The sequence below is a fragment of the Gracilinanus agilis genome, chromosome 1 (assembly GCF_016433145.1).
Source record: "Gracilinanus agilis isolate LMUSP501 chromosome 1, AgileGrace, whole genome shotgun sequence".
Lineage (NCBI taxonomy): Eukaryota > Metazoa > Chordata > Mammalia > Didelphimorphia > Didelphidae > Gracilinanus > Gracilinanus agilis.
In genome coordinates, this window is record NC_058130.1 from 738,231,462 (window position 1) to 738,245,270 (window position 13,809).

The following is a 13,809-nucleotide window of genomic DNA, read 5'->3' on the forward strand; positions in this document are numbered from 1 at the left end:
CTAATCCAGGAAGCTCAGGCCTCCCCTGTCAGTCTTCATCTCATTCTACTGGGTTTCTCCCAGCCAATCCCGACCCCCCAACATCCTGCCCACCAATTCTAAGACCGTGTAAATATGCTTTATTATTTGTCTTTCCAACCTTGTGTGGAGACACATGGGTTTGTACAGGCAGTGTGAGGATGATCGTGGGCAGTGGGGGGGAGGCGGAGGCCATACACTTACAACTGACAGACATTGCAGAGCAGGCCAGACACCTGCAGAGTACCAATCGCCCTCAACTACTTCTGGCCTCAGCACAGAGGACAGAGCCAGCGTGAGGTGATGAGGTGGTGTATGGGCCTGAGAGAGGAGGGATGGGGTAGAGAGTGGGAAACCTGCCCCACAGGGGCTTTCCTATGAATTAAGTGGAGATCAGACTATTTGCTTCTGACGTCAGCTAAGGGGCAGGGGCGATGGTGCTGGGTCAGGAGATAGCTTTGGGAGCACCAATGTGGTGGGCTGCCCTGGAGCCATTAGCCCTCCGTGATTGGGGGAGGACGAGAGTTAGGAGCGTGAGGAATGAAAGATAGGGCAGATCCTAGTGCACAGGTGGGGAGCAGGACATAGAATAACACTTAGGGTCGTGTGTGTGTGTGTGTGTGTGTGTGTGTGTGTGTGTGTGTGTGTGAGGGGAGTGTGCCCCCAGAGCAGCTTAAGTAGACACTTCATGGATTTTGGCACCTAAGTTCTCAAACTCAGCAAACAGAGCCCGAGGGGGAGGAGTCAGGGATGAAATGGAAGACTAGAAGTCTTATTCTCCAGGGAATATGGCACTTCTTCCTTCCATGGCCACAGGCACAAATTCTACAAGCAGGTTCCTAGGGTGGGGCCTACCAGGGAAACATTTCTATTCCTCTTTGCCCAAGTGTTTTCCCCTCCTACGTGGCTTCTGCTGGATTGGTGGAACCAACTGGAGTGAACGTGGAGAGTCTAGAGGGGCACACAGATGGGTGCTGAATACTGACACTGTAGTGCAGGGAAAAAAACAGGCTAAGACACTCAAGTGGCAATTCCCCTTACCCCACTCCCTTCCCTCGGGGGGTCTGGTACCATCTGGCTATGAGGAAGCTGGGCAGCACCTTTAATGTTGGCAAGGAAAAGAGACACTAGGAAAATCTTGGAAAGCAAAGTACTGAGTGTTGGGGAAGAGAACTGCTTCTTGGTGAGCCGAGAGGCTCGATCGTCTTGGGACTATGATGGTCAGAGGCTGCTCTTTCTTAGCTCTAGCAGTGGCTAAAGCAGCTCCTCTCTTAGCTCAGGGGCCAATGAGGATCCCTTCTTCCCACCTGTGGCCCAAAGAAGCCCTCCTCAGGCCTCTGGGCACAGGAGTGTCCTTAACCTTGCTTGGGAACAGTGATAGGTTGGGGTGGGGGATGAGCTCTCAGGATTAGCAGCTGCTCCTAGACAGACTCGTCGATATTTGCTCCCCAGACTGGGATGACTTTGGTTTTAGCAGAGAGAGGGCCTTTTCCTCCAGGGGCACTGACCCAGGGACTGGCTTGGCTGAGGCAAGAAGGGTGTGGTGGAGGAGAAACAATATGGTGAGAAAATGGAATTGGCACAGGGGGGAAGAGGCAGCTGCTAATGGAAGGCACAATGCCCAAACTGATCTGGGGACTGCCCCACTAGGTCTCCTACTCCAAGGCCAGTCCCTCCACCTCAGGGGCCCCTGGGGGATAGCCTGGGAAGGAAGGAGCTAGAACGTGGATACACCAGGACCCAAGGAGCTCTAGTGTGGAAGATACCTCAAAAAGCCCAGCAAACAGATGGAGTTGGGTGGTTTATACATCCTGCATCTTCAAGGGTGTGAGTCAGCCTCTTCTGTCAGCCTGAGGTGAGCAGGTGCCTGGCCCATAGGAGGAGGCCATAGCAGGGAAAGCTGGTGGTCTTTACTTCAGAGGAGAGAATCCTAGTCTTGCCTTGACCCAGGCTACAGCTCTGGAAGATCTGTAGTCATGACCCATCTTTCAAGATCTGGCCTCTTTTCCTCAGGGCTCTTGCTTCCTTGCCAGATCTGCTAATGGCTGAATTCCCCCCACCCCAATATGGAGGTGCAGAGCTGGCAGGCAGGGGCTTGGTGAATCTGAAGCACCTCCAGGGTTGTGGTGGGGCAGGTCCATCTATGTGTCCTTAGCTCTCGAGTCCCTGGGGAAGACAGACAGCCTAATCCTGGGAATGGAGGCTGAGAAGAGAGCAGCTGCCACAGAGAAGGCCAGTTCTGATCATTGGTCCTCTATGCCCCTCCTTGCCCAATGCCTGTGCTGCTCTCTTGAGAGGGAACGGCAGTGCTTTCTGGTCCTGGGCAGTCAGGGATGGGGGAAGAGAACAAAACAACCCTCTTGTAGATAAATAAATAAGACTGGGAACAATCAGAAACTTAGAGACCACAGAAGTGTTCCAAGGGGGAGAGGAGCTTGTGACTCCTAGAGTCATGGTATCCTCCTGTCTCCCAATCCCTGCCCTAGAGAACCCCTGAAAGGAAAGAGGGTGGTGGGAGATGGGAAGGGAGCCACAGAATGGAGTTGAGTTTAAATACAGTGAATCACAAGCGCCCTTGGAGAGGGCAATGTAGACAACACTCAAGGTAGATGTTCTGATGCACTCTGTGGAGGGGCCAGGCACACCTAGATGTGCCCCACTCCCCCTCATCCCTATGGGGAGGGAACATCCCCTCCAGGAAGAACGCTGAATGGAGGATGGGGAGAGCCTGCCCTCCTACCCCCCCTGAACATGAGAGGTCTGGAGCCCCAGGTGGGGCGGGCCAGGGAGGCAATGTCATTCTTCAGTTACCCAGGCTCTGGCCATAGGAAGGGGCCAGCTCATCGGTTTCACTGTCCGTGCTGCCCTCACTGTCCTTGGCTGGACGGTCCAGTCGTCGGAAGAACCGGGCATCTCGCGGGGATAGAGGATATAGGGCATCCTGTAGGGCTGCCCCAACCCCTACACCTACGCCCAGGAGCTCCTCATCTGAGGAGGGCAGCGAGTCCTCATCCAGATGACGCACCAAATGGAGGCTGTCGAATGCCAGGGGGTCCTCAAACGGGGGTGGGCCTTTCAGTAGCCGAACCTGGGAGATGGGGAAAGGGGAGGTAAAGGTTAGTAAGGCAGAGCACTGGATGGATCAAAACCCATGTTAGAGGGGAAGATAAGTTGTGGCCAGGATGAGGTGGGAGATAAAGGGGATGCTAGAGAGGACCGAAGGGGATGGAGATGGAGGAAACAAAGGAAATGACTAAGGGATGAGGAAGGGAAAGGGAAAAAGAGGGAGGGAGCAAGACCCGCTGGATAGCAGGGGGCACAAAGAGAGGAGAGATGGTTCTCTGGTGGAGAACACAGTGTGGGGTGTTTAGTACACCATTGAGGCCCACCAGCAAGAGGCTGTTACTGGATTGGAGGGGAAGAAAAGGGGCCAGATTGGGGAGAGGGGGAGGGGGCTCAGGGAGAGGGCTGGTAAGGTTAGGAAAAGGTCTTCCACCTTACCCCAGCCCTGAGTCACCCAGACACCAGAGCCTGAGGGGGAGGCTCTGGGGGAGGGGGAGTTACCCTGGGCTCTGATACGGAGGGGTGGCCTGTGGGAGCCTACAAGTCCCAGCATGCAGTGCGTCGCCTCGGTCCAGCTGCCAGCCTGCCCAAGCTGAGAGACTCTGCTCAGATCAAGACAAGAGTTATGGGGCAGGGAGCTCCTGTCCTGATGTGAGGCTCAGGAGGGGGCCAGAGACACCAGCCATAGGGTGTATGGACCCCAGCCAGGGAGCCCACACTTTGAAGTCCTGCCTCCTCTTTTCTCTTCCTTTCTCCCTTCCACTCTGACCATGGGGACTTCTCTTCTGCCCTTGTAGGCATCATAAATATGGGGCTCTGGAGGGGGCCAGCTTGTGGAACAGGGTCCGAGAAATAGAACACCTGGGGGGGGTGGAGTCTTTTCCTTGCCTGTCTCCCTCTGCAATTATAGGCACAATCCCGTATTTGCTCTGAAGACAACCAGAGCCTCCCAACAGAAAGGAATAGGTGATAATAATGGAAGACAAGTCTTTGGTTTGACATCTTCCAAGAGCCTTCACCTCCATTATCTCAAGGAGTCCACACAGTAGTAGGGCAGCAGGGATTTTTACTCTATTTTACACATTAGGAAAACTAAGGTTAGGAAAGAGGAAGGGACTTATTTGCCCATGGTCCCCCACTGAGATAGTGGCAGAGGGAGGACCACAACCCAAATTTCCTGATTTATTAGGCCAGGACTCCTGCCATTCATTTTGCCACAGGGCCCATCAACTGTCCAGAGGTTTGGATGAAGGATGCCCTGTTCTCTCTCTGGTCTGCTCAGGAGTAGCTAGAGCACTTGTCAGGAGCCCTACAACTCATCCCAGGGAAGGTCAGATTGCTCTCTAGAAGACTAGAGGTACTATACTCTTTTTTTTTAAACCCTTACCTTCCAGTTTACAATCATTACCATGTATTGGTTCTAAGGCAGAGCAGGAAGGGCTAGGAAACGGGGATTAAGTGACTTGCCTAAGGTCACAAGGCAAGGAAGTATATGAGACCAGATTCAAACCCTGACTCTAGGCCTGGCTCTCAATCCTGAGCCACCCACCTGCTGCACTCTACTCCTTTCTTATCACAGTGAATATGGAAGAAACTTCATGGAAATTTGCCAGGAAGTCCAAGACCCTAGGAATCTCTCCTCTAGTCACATTAGCTTGTTCTCTTGAAATACCAGGGCCCTGGCATAAAGATGGAAGCATGCCAGTAGAGGGAATGGATGGCTTCTCTTCTTGGAAGACTGGAAGGCAGGTGAGAGAAGCAGTGACTTGAGAAGTCAAACCCCGAGGCAGGCCTGTGACTCACCTCGGCCTTGAGCTCGTCAATCTGATCCTTGAGCTCACGGATGTACTGGGAGGAGTCTGAGTGGTTCAGCTGCCCCTGGATCATACCTTCTTCTCTCTGTAAGGCAAAGCGTTCCCATCCTAAGTCACTGCATGGAGAAGAGAAGAAAAAGAAGACGAGGGCTTCCCCACATCAACCTCTTCTCTTTTGTTGAGTCCTCTGACCCTTGCCTTGGTCCCTCACCTGAATCTCCAGCTCTGCAATTCGCTGCCTCATCTCTGCTACAGCAGCCATGCTGTCTGCCTCCCGGAGCCTTACTGCCATCACCTCCTCCTTGCTCTGGAGGGGCAAAAGCAGCAGGAAAGCATAGGCAGCTGACTCAGGGGAGGGAGGGATGGACAGAGGGAGGGGCAGTAGAAAGGGAATGGATGGAGGCCCAGCAGACGGGGCTACAGGGTAAGCCCTAGGAAGATGGGGATAGGCCTCAGAGCATGCAGGGAAGCCAGCACAGCTGGGGGCTGGGGGGCAGAGGCGGGGCCCACCTTACACTCAGCCTCAGCATGCTTGCGTTTGCTCTCACTCAGTTGAGTCTGCAGGCCTTTGTTCTGAGCCACCAGGTAATGGAGCTTTTCCTGAAGGCCTGCACTCTCTGCTTCTACCCGGTTCAGCAGGTTTCGGTGGATCTGGTCCTAGGAGGAGGGGGAGTCACCAACAAGTGACCAAGTGGCCCCAGACAATGCAAGGGGGAGCCTAGAGCCAGAAACACGGTCTAACAAAACCAGGTGACCGTTAGCCTGTAACTGCAAGCAAATGAGGGGAGCCGGAGGCGCAGCCCAGTGGGATTCATGAAGTGCATATAGGGCAAGAGGATGGCCTGGGCTTGGTAGTAGGCTGAAGGTAGGGTGATGACGGGGAACACGGGGACATTTCTCATTCTGGGGAGGTTCTCTGACCTGTGTCTCCAGTTCCACCACTCGTTGCCGAAGTTCCCTCCCTTCAGCCAGAGCATGGGCCTCTCGCAACCGGACGGTCATCAGTTCATCCTGTAGGTCACTAATGGCCAGTTTCCGGGGAGACTCCTTCCATCTCCCTCCCCGAGAGAGGTGGGCCTATCCATAAGGGAGGAAGGGTCATTAGGATTTAGAGCCAGAAGAGACCTTAGATGGAAAGATAAGCCTTCTGGAATCTCTATGCAACTCCTAGAGTATGAAATGACTTCTAAACTTCTTCCAAATAAGACCCTGTCCTGGGGCTGCAGTACCAGAAAGATGAAAACATAAAGGTGAGAGAGTGGGGGGGTGGCCTCTGCCTGGATTTGTCCTCTGGGGAGCTTCATGTGGTTGGCCTAACTGGGGCTGTATTTGAGGGTCCTCCCTGTGGAAGCTCCTCACCAATATGAGATGACATTTCTGTGCGCTTTTATGCTTTACAAAGCATTTACATTATCTCACTGCTTCTCACAACAGCTCTGGGAGGGAGTTAGTGTAAAGCATTTGCACATTTTAAAGAACTATATAAATGTGAGTTACTTTTATTACTTTAGTCCTCCAGAATATCTGTCATTCGCCACCCCTTGGTAGATAGCTTTATGAACTCAAATCACGATGGGGCCTGACCTGTCCAGGAGTTTCTTGGACACTGGCTAAGCTGAATTTCACACCATTCTCTGGTACAGGTACAAGTAAGGAGATAAGAGGCCTGGCTAAACTCACTCACTCACTCACTCTCTCTTTCTCCCCTTTCCTTTCTTCCTCCTTTTCCCCCTTTCTTCCTTTATTTCTTTCTTTCTGTCTTCCCTTACCTTCTGTCTTAGAATTGATACTAAGTATTGGTTCCAAGGCAGAAGGGTGGTAAGGGCTAGGCAACTGGGGGTAAGTGATTTGCCCAGGGTCACACAGCTATAACTAGATTTGAATAGGCAATAGTTTCCAGGAAGAAGGGGGAATGGGGGCTAAGGGCCAAGATAAGACAAGCACTTGTCCAGAACGAAGGTGCCCATTGCTTCACTGTCTCTTGCCCTGGTCAGACCCCATCTGGAGGACTGTGGTCAGCCCCAGAAACCATATTTTAGGAAAAATGTTGAAAAAGTTGAAATGCATCCAGAAAAGGGTGCCTGGAAAGCTGACTAGATTAGAAACCATGCTATACTTGGTTCAGCTAAAAGAACTGGGATTCTTACTTGGAGAAGAGAAGACATGTGGGAGACATTAGTGATCTTCAGTGATTTAAGATGTCATCAGAAAAGAGGGATTAGACTTATTTTTTTTTAAACCCTTAACTTCTGTGTATTGGCTCCTAGGTGGAAGACTGGTAAAGGTGGGCAATGGGGGTCAAGTGACTTGCCCAGGGTCACACAGCTGGGAAGTGTCTGAGGCTGGATTTGAACCTAGGACCTCCTGTCTCTAGGCCTGGCTCTCAATCCACTGAGCTACCCAGCTGCCCCTAGACTTATTTGACCCCAGAGGGCAACAATGGAAGGAAACTGCAAAGGAGTACTTTTAGGCTTGACATAAGGAAAAACTGTCCAACAATTAAAGTTGCCTAAAGTGGAAAGGGCTGCTTGTCATGTTCCTTAATTTTCTTTTTAACATAGCAAATTGCTCTCAAGAAAATGACATCTTGTAATGGGGAATGGGTTCCCCTTCTCAGGAAGCCTTGGGTTGTAGACTTAATTACATGGAAAAGCAGCAGTGTACAGGGGATTCCTGTTCATACAAGGATTGACAAAATGGCCACTGAGATTGTGAGATTCAACAGACATGGAGTCTGCAGCCAGATTCCCCCCTCCAACCTTCTCTCTAGCTTGGCAGGAACTGCTAGAGCTTGCTCAGCCGGCACAGCCTTCTGGAGGCTGGGGACAGCTCTACCCTCTTGAGGAGTGCTAGAAGAAGACTCTCTCTAATGGAGTGAACACTGTTAGCCTCGTGTTAGCCTCAGGAAAACCCAGGCTCAAGAGAGAAAATGGTGTTGCCCACATGACAAGGAAGTGGCAGGGATATCACCTGAACTCGGGTTTCTTGACTGCCAGTCCAGGACAGTGCAATGCACCAAAGAAAGAGGGAAATCCTTCCAGGGAGGCCTGGGGCTCTTGCTGCTCTCACCTGCCAGCTGTCTGTGAGTTCCTGCACCTGCAGTTTCAGCTCTCGAAGAGAGGCCACGGCCTCACTTTCCCGAAGTTTGAGACCTTTAAGTTCCTCCTGTAGTCGGGCCACATTGTTCTCATCAGGAAGTGAGTTGTTCCTCTAGGAAGGGCAGCAGGTGGAATAGTCAGTCAGTTCCAGGTGGAACAGTCCTACACTACCCCAACCAATGAAACTCTCCCCAGCTCCCTAGCTAGGTTCCACAAGCAACCATTCAGGAAGTGGCAACCACTGTTATTTAGGGAACACTTTAAAGTTATATGGTGCAGGGGTGACCATGTTGTCTCTAATCCATCCACTCTAGTGGGTCTCTACATTGCCTCCAGGATCAAATAGAAAATCCTCTTTGGCTTTATAAGCCCTTTAAAACTTCATCCCTTCCTACCTTTCCAGCCCTCTTATACCCGACTCCCTCCATGAACTCTACAATCATGTGACATGCTTCATTTTTGTTTTTCAAACAAGACACTGTCTCTTTCTTTTGCCTAGTGATTTCCCTGAAGTTTCAGCTAAAATCCCACCTTATACAAGAAACCTTCCCAATCCCCCTTAATACCAGTACCTTCCCTCTTTGGATTCTTTCCAATCTATCCTTTCTCTATCTTGTTTGTACAAAAGGTGTTTGCACATTGTTTCCCTCTTTAGATTGAGTTTTCTTGCAGGGTGGATTTGTTTTTTGCCTTTGTACCCCCAGTTCTTAGGAGGTGCTAAATAAATGCCAGTGATTTGATATTACAAAGTGCTTTCCCTCCAATAACCCAGTGAGGCAGGTAGTACAAGTAAGGACATCACAGTTTGTCTTCCTTCCTTCCTTCCTTAAACCCGTATCTTACATCTTAGAAACAATACTGTGTATTGATTCTAAGGCAGAAGAGTGGTAAGAGTTGGCAATGGGGGTTAAGTGACTTGTCCTGGGTCTAGCCCACAACCAGGAAGTGTCTGAGGCCAGATTTAAATCTAGGACCTCTGTCTCTGTCTGCTCTCAATCCACCGAGTCACCTAGCTGCCCCTGACAATTTTTCAGTGGGGGAAATAGAGGTTCAGAGAAGTTCTGATATGTCTAAGGTTGCAAAACAAGCAAGTGTTGGAGCCAGACTTTGAAAGGTCTCCTCACTTTATGACCAAATCTCTTCCCGATACACTATAGTCATCAAGAGTTTTCCCTCAGTGATAGGAAATTCCTTCTGTTCATTAAATCTCCTACTCTGCAAAATTATAGCCCAATCCCTTTCCCCTTGTTCAGATTTCTGTGTAGAGGAAACCTTAAGACATTAATATAAAATTTCTTTTTATTGACCCCCAAATAGCCTTGCACAATATCCATCATGCTAAGAAAGGTCCAGGTGTGGAGGCAGAGCCAATCATAGTTACATTCTGATTGATATCGAGAATGAGTGACATCAGATCACTATACAAATGGCTGTGGGGAGGATTCTAAAAGCACTCATTTTAGAGCAGTAGGAGAAGGGCTCCAAGTTTTGATGCAGGTAGGGAGTAGGTGAAGGAGAGGCAGGGTATATTCTAATCTTCTTCTCTCTAGATCAGTGGTTCCCAAACTTTTTTGGTCTACCACCCTCTTTCTTTCTTTCTTTCTTTCTTTCTTTCTTTCTTTCTTTCTTTCTTTCTTTCTTTCTTTCTTTCTTTCTTAAACCCTTAACTTCTGTGTATTGACTCCTAGGTGGAAGAGTGGTAAAGGTGGGCAATGGGGGTCAAGTGACTTGCCCAGGGTCCCACAGCTGGGAAGTGTCTGAAGCCAGATTTGAACCTAGGACCTCCTGTCTCTAGGCCTGACTCTCAATCAACTGGGCTACCCAGCTGCCCCTGTACCACTCCCTTTCCAGAAAAAAACATTACTTAGCGCCCCTGGAAATTAAATTTTTAAAATTTTAATAACAATTAATAGGAAAGATAAATGTACCTGTGGCCATCACTGCTCCCTTGGATCGCTGCAGCACCCACCAGGGGGTAGTGGTGTCCCCTTTGGGAATCACTGCTCTAGATGAAAGGGCACTTCTTACAGGGCCTTTTTGGCCTCCTCTAGGGTGGAGGGCTAAATCAATAACTTGAGGAGGAAGGGACTGGTCTACTATAGAAGGTATCTAAAGAGGAATTGATTCCTGCTCATTAGCAAGCTCCAGTTTGGAGAGTGAAGTCAATATGAAACTAACTGGGGTGAGAGCCATGATTTCTGGCCCCTGCTCTTCTTGCTTCTCTGCTGTCTATGTCAGGGCAGGAAATAAGCCAAATACATCCTGCCTCTCTACTTTAAAGAGAAGCCCCTCTAAGTTGAGGCTGAGGTGGAGAACTCATAAGGTTGGCCCTAGCTTCGTATATACTGCTCAAATTCGGCAGAGGAGGCAGGGTCTCCGGGGCCCACAATGACTTTAGCCTTCTGAATGGCTGGCATATTCCAAACAGCAGTTCCCATATTTTCTTGCGTCATTGAAAACACACAAGACACCATTAGGAATATGTTTAGCCCAAGGTTCTTTTCTATCTGAATAGGAGCCTTGAAATGAAAGATAAGCCAAATCTACAAGCAATGCCCAAGAAAGAAGAACACAGAAGGAAAACTAGACTTGGGGGTAAATCTGGCTTGTAATCATTATAAAAATTGCAATGATCAAACTGATATTTATACATCATTTTAAAGTATTCAAAGCACTTTCTGCATGTTATTCCATGGAGCCTCACCACAACCCTATAAAGGAAGGTTTTATAGGTGAAGAAACTAAGGCTCAAAGAAGATCAGTAACACACATAGCCATGCTAGTGTTTGAATTGCTATTTGAACGCAGGCCTAATTGCAAGTCCAGCACTTGAGCTGATACATCACAAAGTAATGTTTAAGCTGGCTCTGCTTCTGAAAATGGCCCTTTCCTTAGTTGAAGACTGGTATCTCTAACCCATCTCCTCATCAGATGGCCCACAGGAGTATTTCTGCCCAGAGACACGATTTGTGTGTCTCTCTCCATGCTGTGGACACAGAACGTGATCACAAAGAACTGACTTTTTTGGGACTGCATTTCCAAGTATGGGCCTCACTGCTTTAGAGCCAAATTTTTTATGCAATAATTTATATGTTGTGTGTATATGTGTGTAGTTCATTTGTCTACAAGTCTCTATGCACATATATATGTAGAAAGTTGGGGTATAGGAGGGGAAGGGAAGGAAAAAGTATGCCACCTGCCTTTCTCCCAAGTCATACTGGTAATGATAACTAAGCTATTTACCCAGTGCTAATGTAGAAACAACGTTTTAGAAAAGTCTGTTTGCATAACTATCTGGAGAGAGGAGGCTTGTGTAGGAGATAAGACACTTAAGCTTTTCAGCTTCACATTTTCTACCTCTATAAAACAAGGGATTGGACCAAATGACCTACGTGGTCAGAGTGGCAGAATCGTCAGCAGCAAAATCCCTTGATTCTGTATGTAACAGGACTGGGGATGAATGTACAGATATGAGACTTTCTTCATGTCTTTGCTAAAGCCCCTCCTTTTGCAAGAAGCCCTTCCTAGCCCTCTTTAATCTCAGTGTCTTTCTGCTGAGACAATCCCTAATTTATTTTGTATGTATCTTGTTTGCACATAGTTGTTGTCCTGTCATCTTCCCTATTAGACTGGCAGCTTCCGGAGGGTAGGGACTGTCTTTAGCCTTTCTCTGCATGCCCAGTGCTTAGCACAGAGCCTGGCACATAGTAGGTGCTTAATGCCTGCCAACTGACTGACAGGCAAGTACTTGGAGATCCTCAGATAACTTTGTGGAAGATGATCCCAAAGCCTTGTATACTGTTTCCCTGGGCGATAGTCTGGTTCTATAACTATATCTCTAACCATCATACCTTCAGTCTAAAGGCAAAACCAGACATCTGGTTTCTTGGCCACAGGCCTTAATTCTCCCATTTCAAGACTAGAAATAAGATCTGGGTATCTGGTCTTTCTGTCCAGGGCCCTGACTACCCACCTCAGATTTGGGAATAGGATTCACGCATTAGAGCTTTCCACCCAGAGCCCATATCCCTATTTCTGGGGCTAGAAAGGGTGATTTAGACATCTTTTTACTCTGTTCTGTGCCAGTTCTGCCTCAGATCTGAGAAAAGGATCCAGATATCTGGCCTCTCTGTCTTTGTACCTCAACTCTCTAAATCCAAGTTCTTTTTTCTATTCTTCTTCAGTTCCGGGGTAATGGTTCTCAGTACTCTCTGGGGGCCTCTCTCCTAGCACTTGGAGGCAGGAAGGAAATGGTGTGTGTTGGGAGGGTGGTGTTGGTGATGGTGGTAGGAGGGTTTTAGGCTCATGACTTAGAAGGTACCACAGATAACACATTTACCAAGGTTTGCAGAGTGGAGACTGACCACAGGGGAGAGGAAAGCCAGAGAGGAAAACAAGGTGGCGGTGGTATGGCAGTGGAGGGGAGGAGAGGCGGGGTAGTGGCACTGGAGGGTAGTAATATAGGAAAACCCAGAGGTTTGCTCTGAAGCCACAGAAACATAGCTATTTTGGGGAGGGTAGCTTCTGTCTTATCCTATCCCATGTCATCCAACAAAATCAACTGCTATGCTAAGGTAAGGAAGATGAGTAGGCTACAAAAAAATAGTTGGCAAAGCCTTTGGTCCTCTCCAGATCCACCTTTCTGTTTGCTAGTTCCAAGGTACCCCTCTTCCTCATGGGCCCCACCTTCTCCATGTCCAGGACTTTGTCCTGCATTTCCCGAAGGGCACTTAGGGTCTCTGTCTCCCGCATTCGAGACTGCTCCAATTCTGTCTCCAGGTGGGCCACAAACTCTTCTGTCAGACGAGGGTTATCCTGCAAGGGATAAAACATATGATAGGGTAAGATAAGAACCTTCAGCTATATTCCTAGCGGTGTAGAGTCCAGAATAAATGAGGCAAGAGTTCTGATGGTTTTTGCTTTTTTTTTTGACTAGGCATCAGTTTTGAGGAAGGTTATTATTTTGAGGAAGGTTATTAAGCATGTAGAAAGAAGGCTGGCCAAAATAATGAGGTTACTGATGAAGACTGGTTGAAAGAATGGGAGAGTCAGCCTGGAAAAGAGCAGGTTTAGGGGAGGGTAAGAGCACTGTCTACAAATCTATGAAGGGTGATCACAAAGAGGAGGGAGATTTCTTCCACTTCTCCCCAGAAGGCAGACCTAGGAGAAATTTATAGAAACTGCAGAGAGGACTATTTTAGGGTTAGGGAAAATTTTCCTAATGCTTTGGGAGCTATCCCAAAGTGCAAGGGGCTGCTTTGGGAGCTCTCTCTGAGTGCACATCAAATGGAAATTAGTTGATCTCTTGTTGGGAATTGTGTAGAGGTGATGCTTGCTCAGGCACAGGCTGACTTCTGAAGTCTTTCCATGTCAGAGACCTTCGGGATCCCAGTTTTTGGTCATTTCTCCTTTTGGGGCCTCTGGACGTTCTCTAGAACCAGATGCTAGGCCTTGAAATGTAACTCTGGGCATTTATTGCCGATTCTAACTTTTCAACCTGTGCCTCTGCCATCTGTGCTCAGTTTCACCACAACCTGTTTGGGGGCCAAAAGGGGGAAATAAAGTATATGCAAGTGGTAGGAAGTATAGAATTATCACCTCGTCAACTGAACTAAGAAAACTCAGCTGATCAATCAATATTTATTAAGTACCTCCTATATGCTTATGTGTTCTATATTAGCATATTCTACATTAGCATAGTGCCAGGCTAGTGTTAAGTATTGGGGGTACAAAAAGAGGCAAAAGACAGTCCTTTCCCTCAAGGAGATTACAATCTAAGGAGGAAGATAATTTTGTGTATGTACATAACTATATCT

The 13,809-nt window shown here is 48.6% G+C and overlaps 1 protein-coding gene across 1 annotated transcript in view; it reads right to left on the reverse strand.

The window, feature by feature from the left end:
• Positions 1–642: 642 nt before the first annotated feature.
• Positions 643–13,809, reverse strand: part of EVI5L (ecotropic viral integration site 5 like) — a 57,163-nt gene continuing 43,996 nt past the window's right edge. The window contains exons 16-22 of the mRNA XM_044672929.1: positions 12,680–12,808; positions 7,965–8,105; positions 5,817–5,972; positions 5,406–5,552; positions 5,107–5,202; positions 4,885–4,980; positions 643–3,106 (exon numbers count right to left, since the gene is read on the reverse strand). Coding sequence (XP_044528864.1) covers positions 2,822–3,106; positions 4,885–4,980; positions 5,107–5,202; positions 5,406–5,552; positions 5,817–5,972; positions 7,965–8,105; positions 12,680–12,808 — 1,050 coding nt within the window. The 3' untranslated portion in view covers positions 643–2,821. The remainder of the gene's footprint in view (positions 3,107–4,884; positions 4,981–5,106; positions 5,203–5,405; positions 5,553–5,816; positions 5,973–7,964; positions 8,106–12,679; positions 12,809–13,809) is intronic.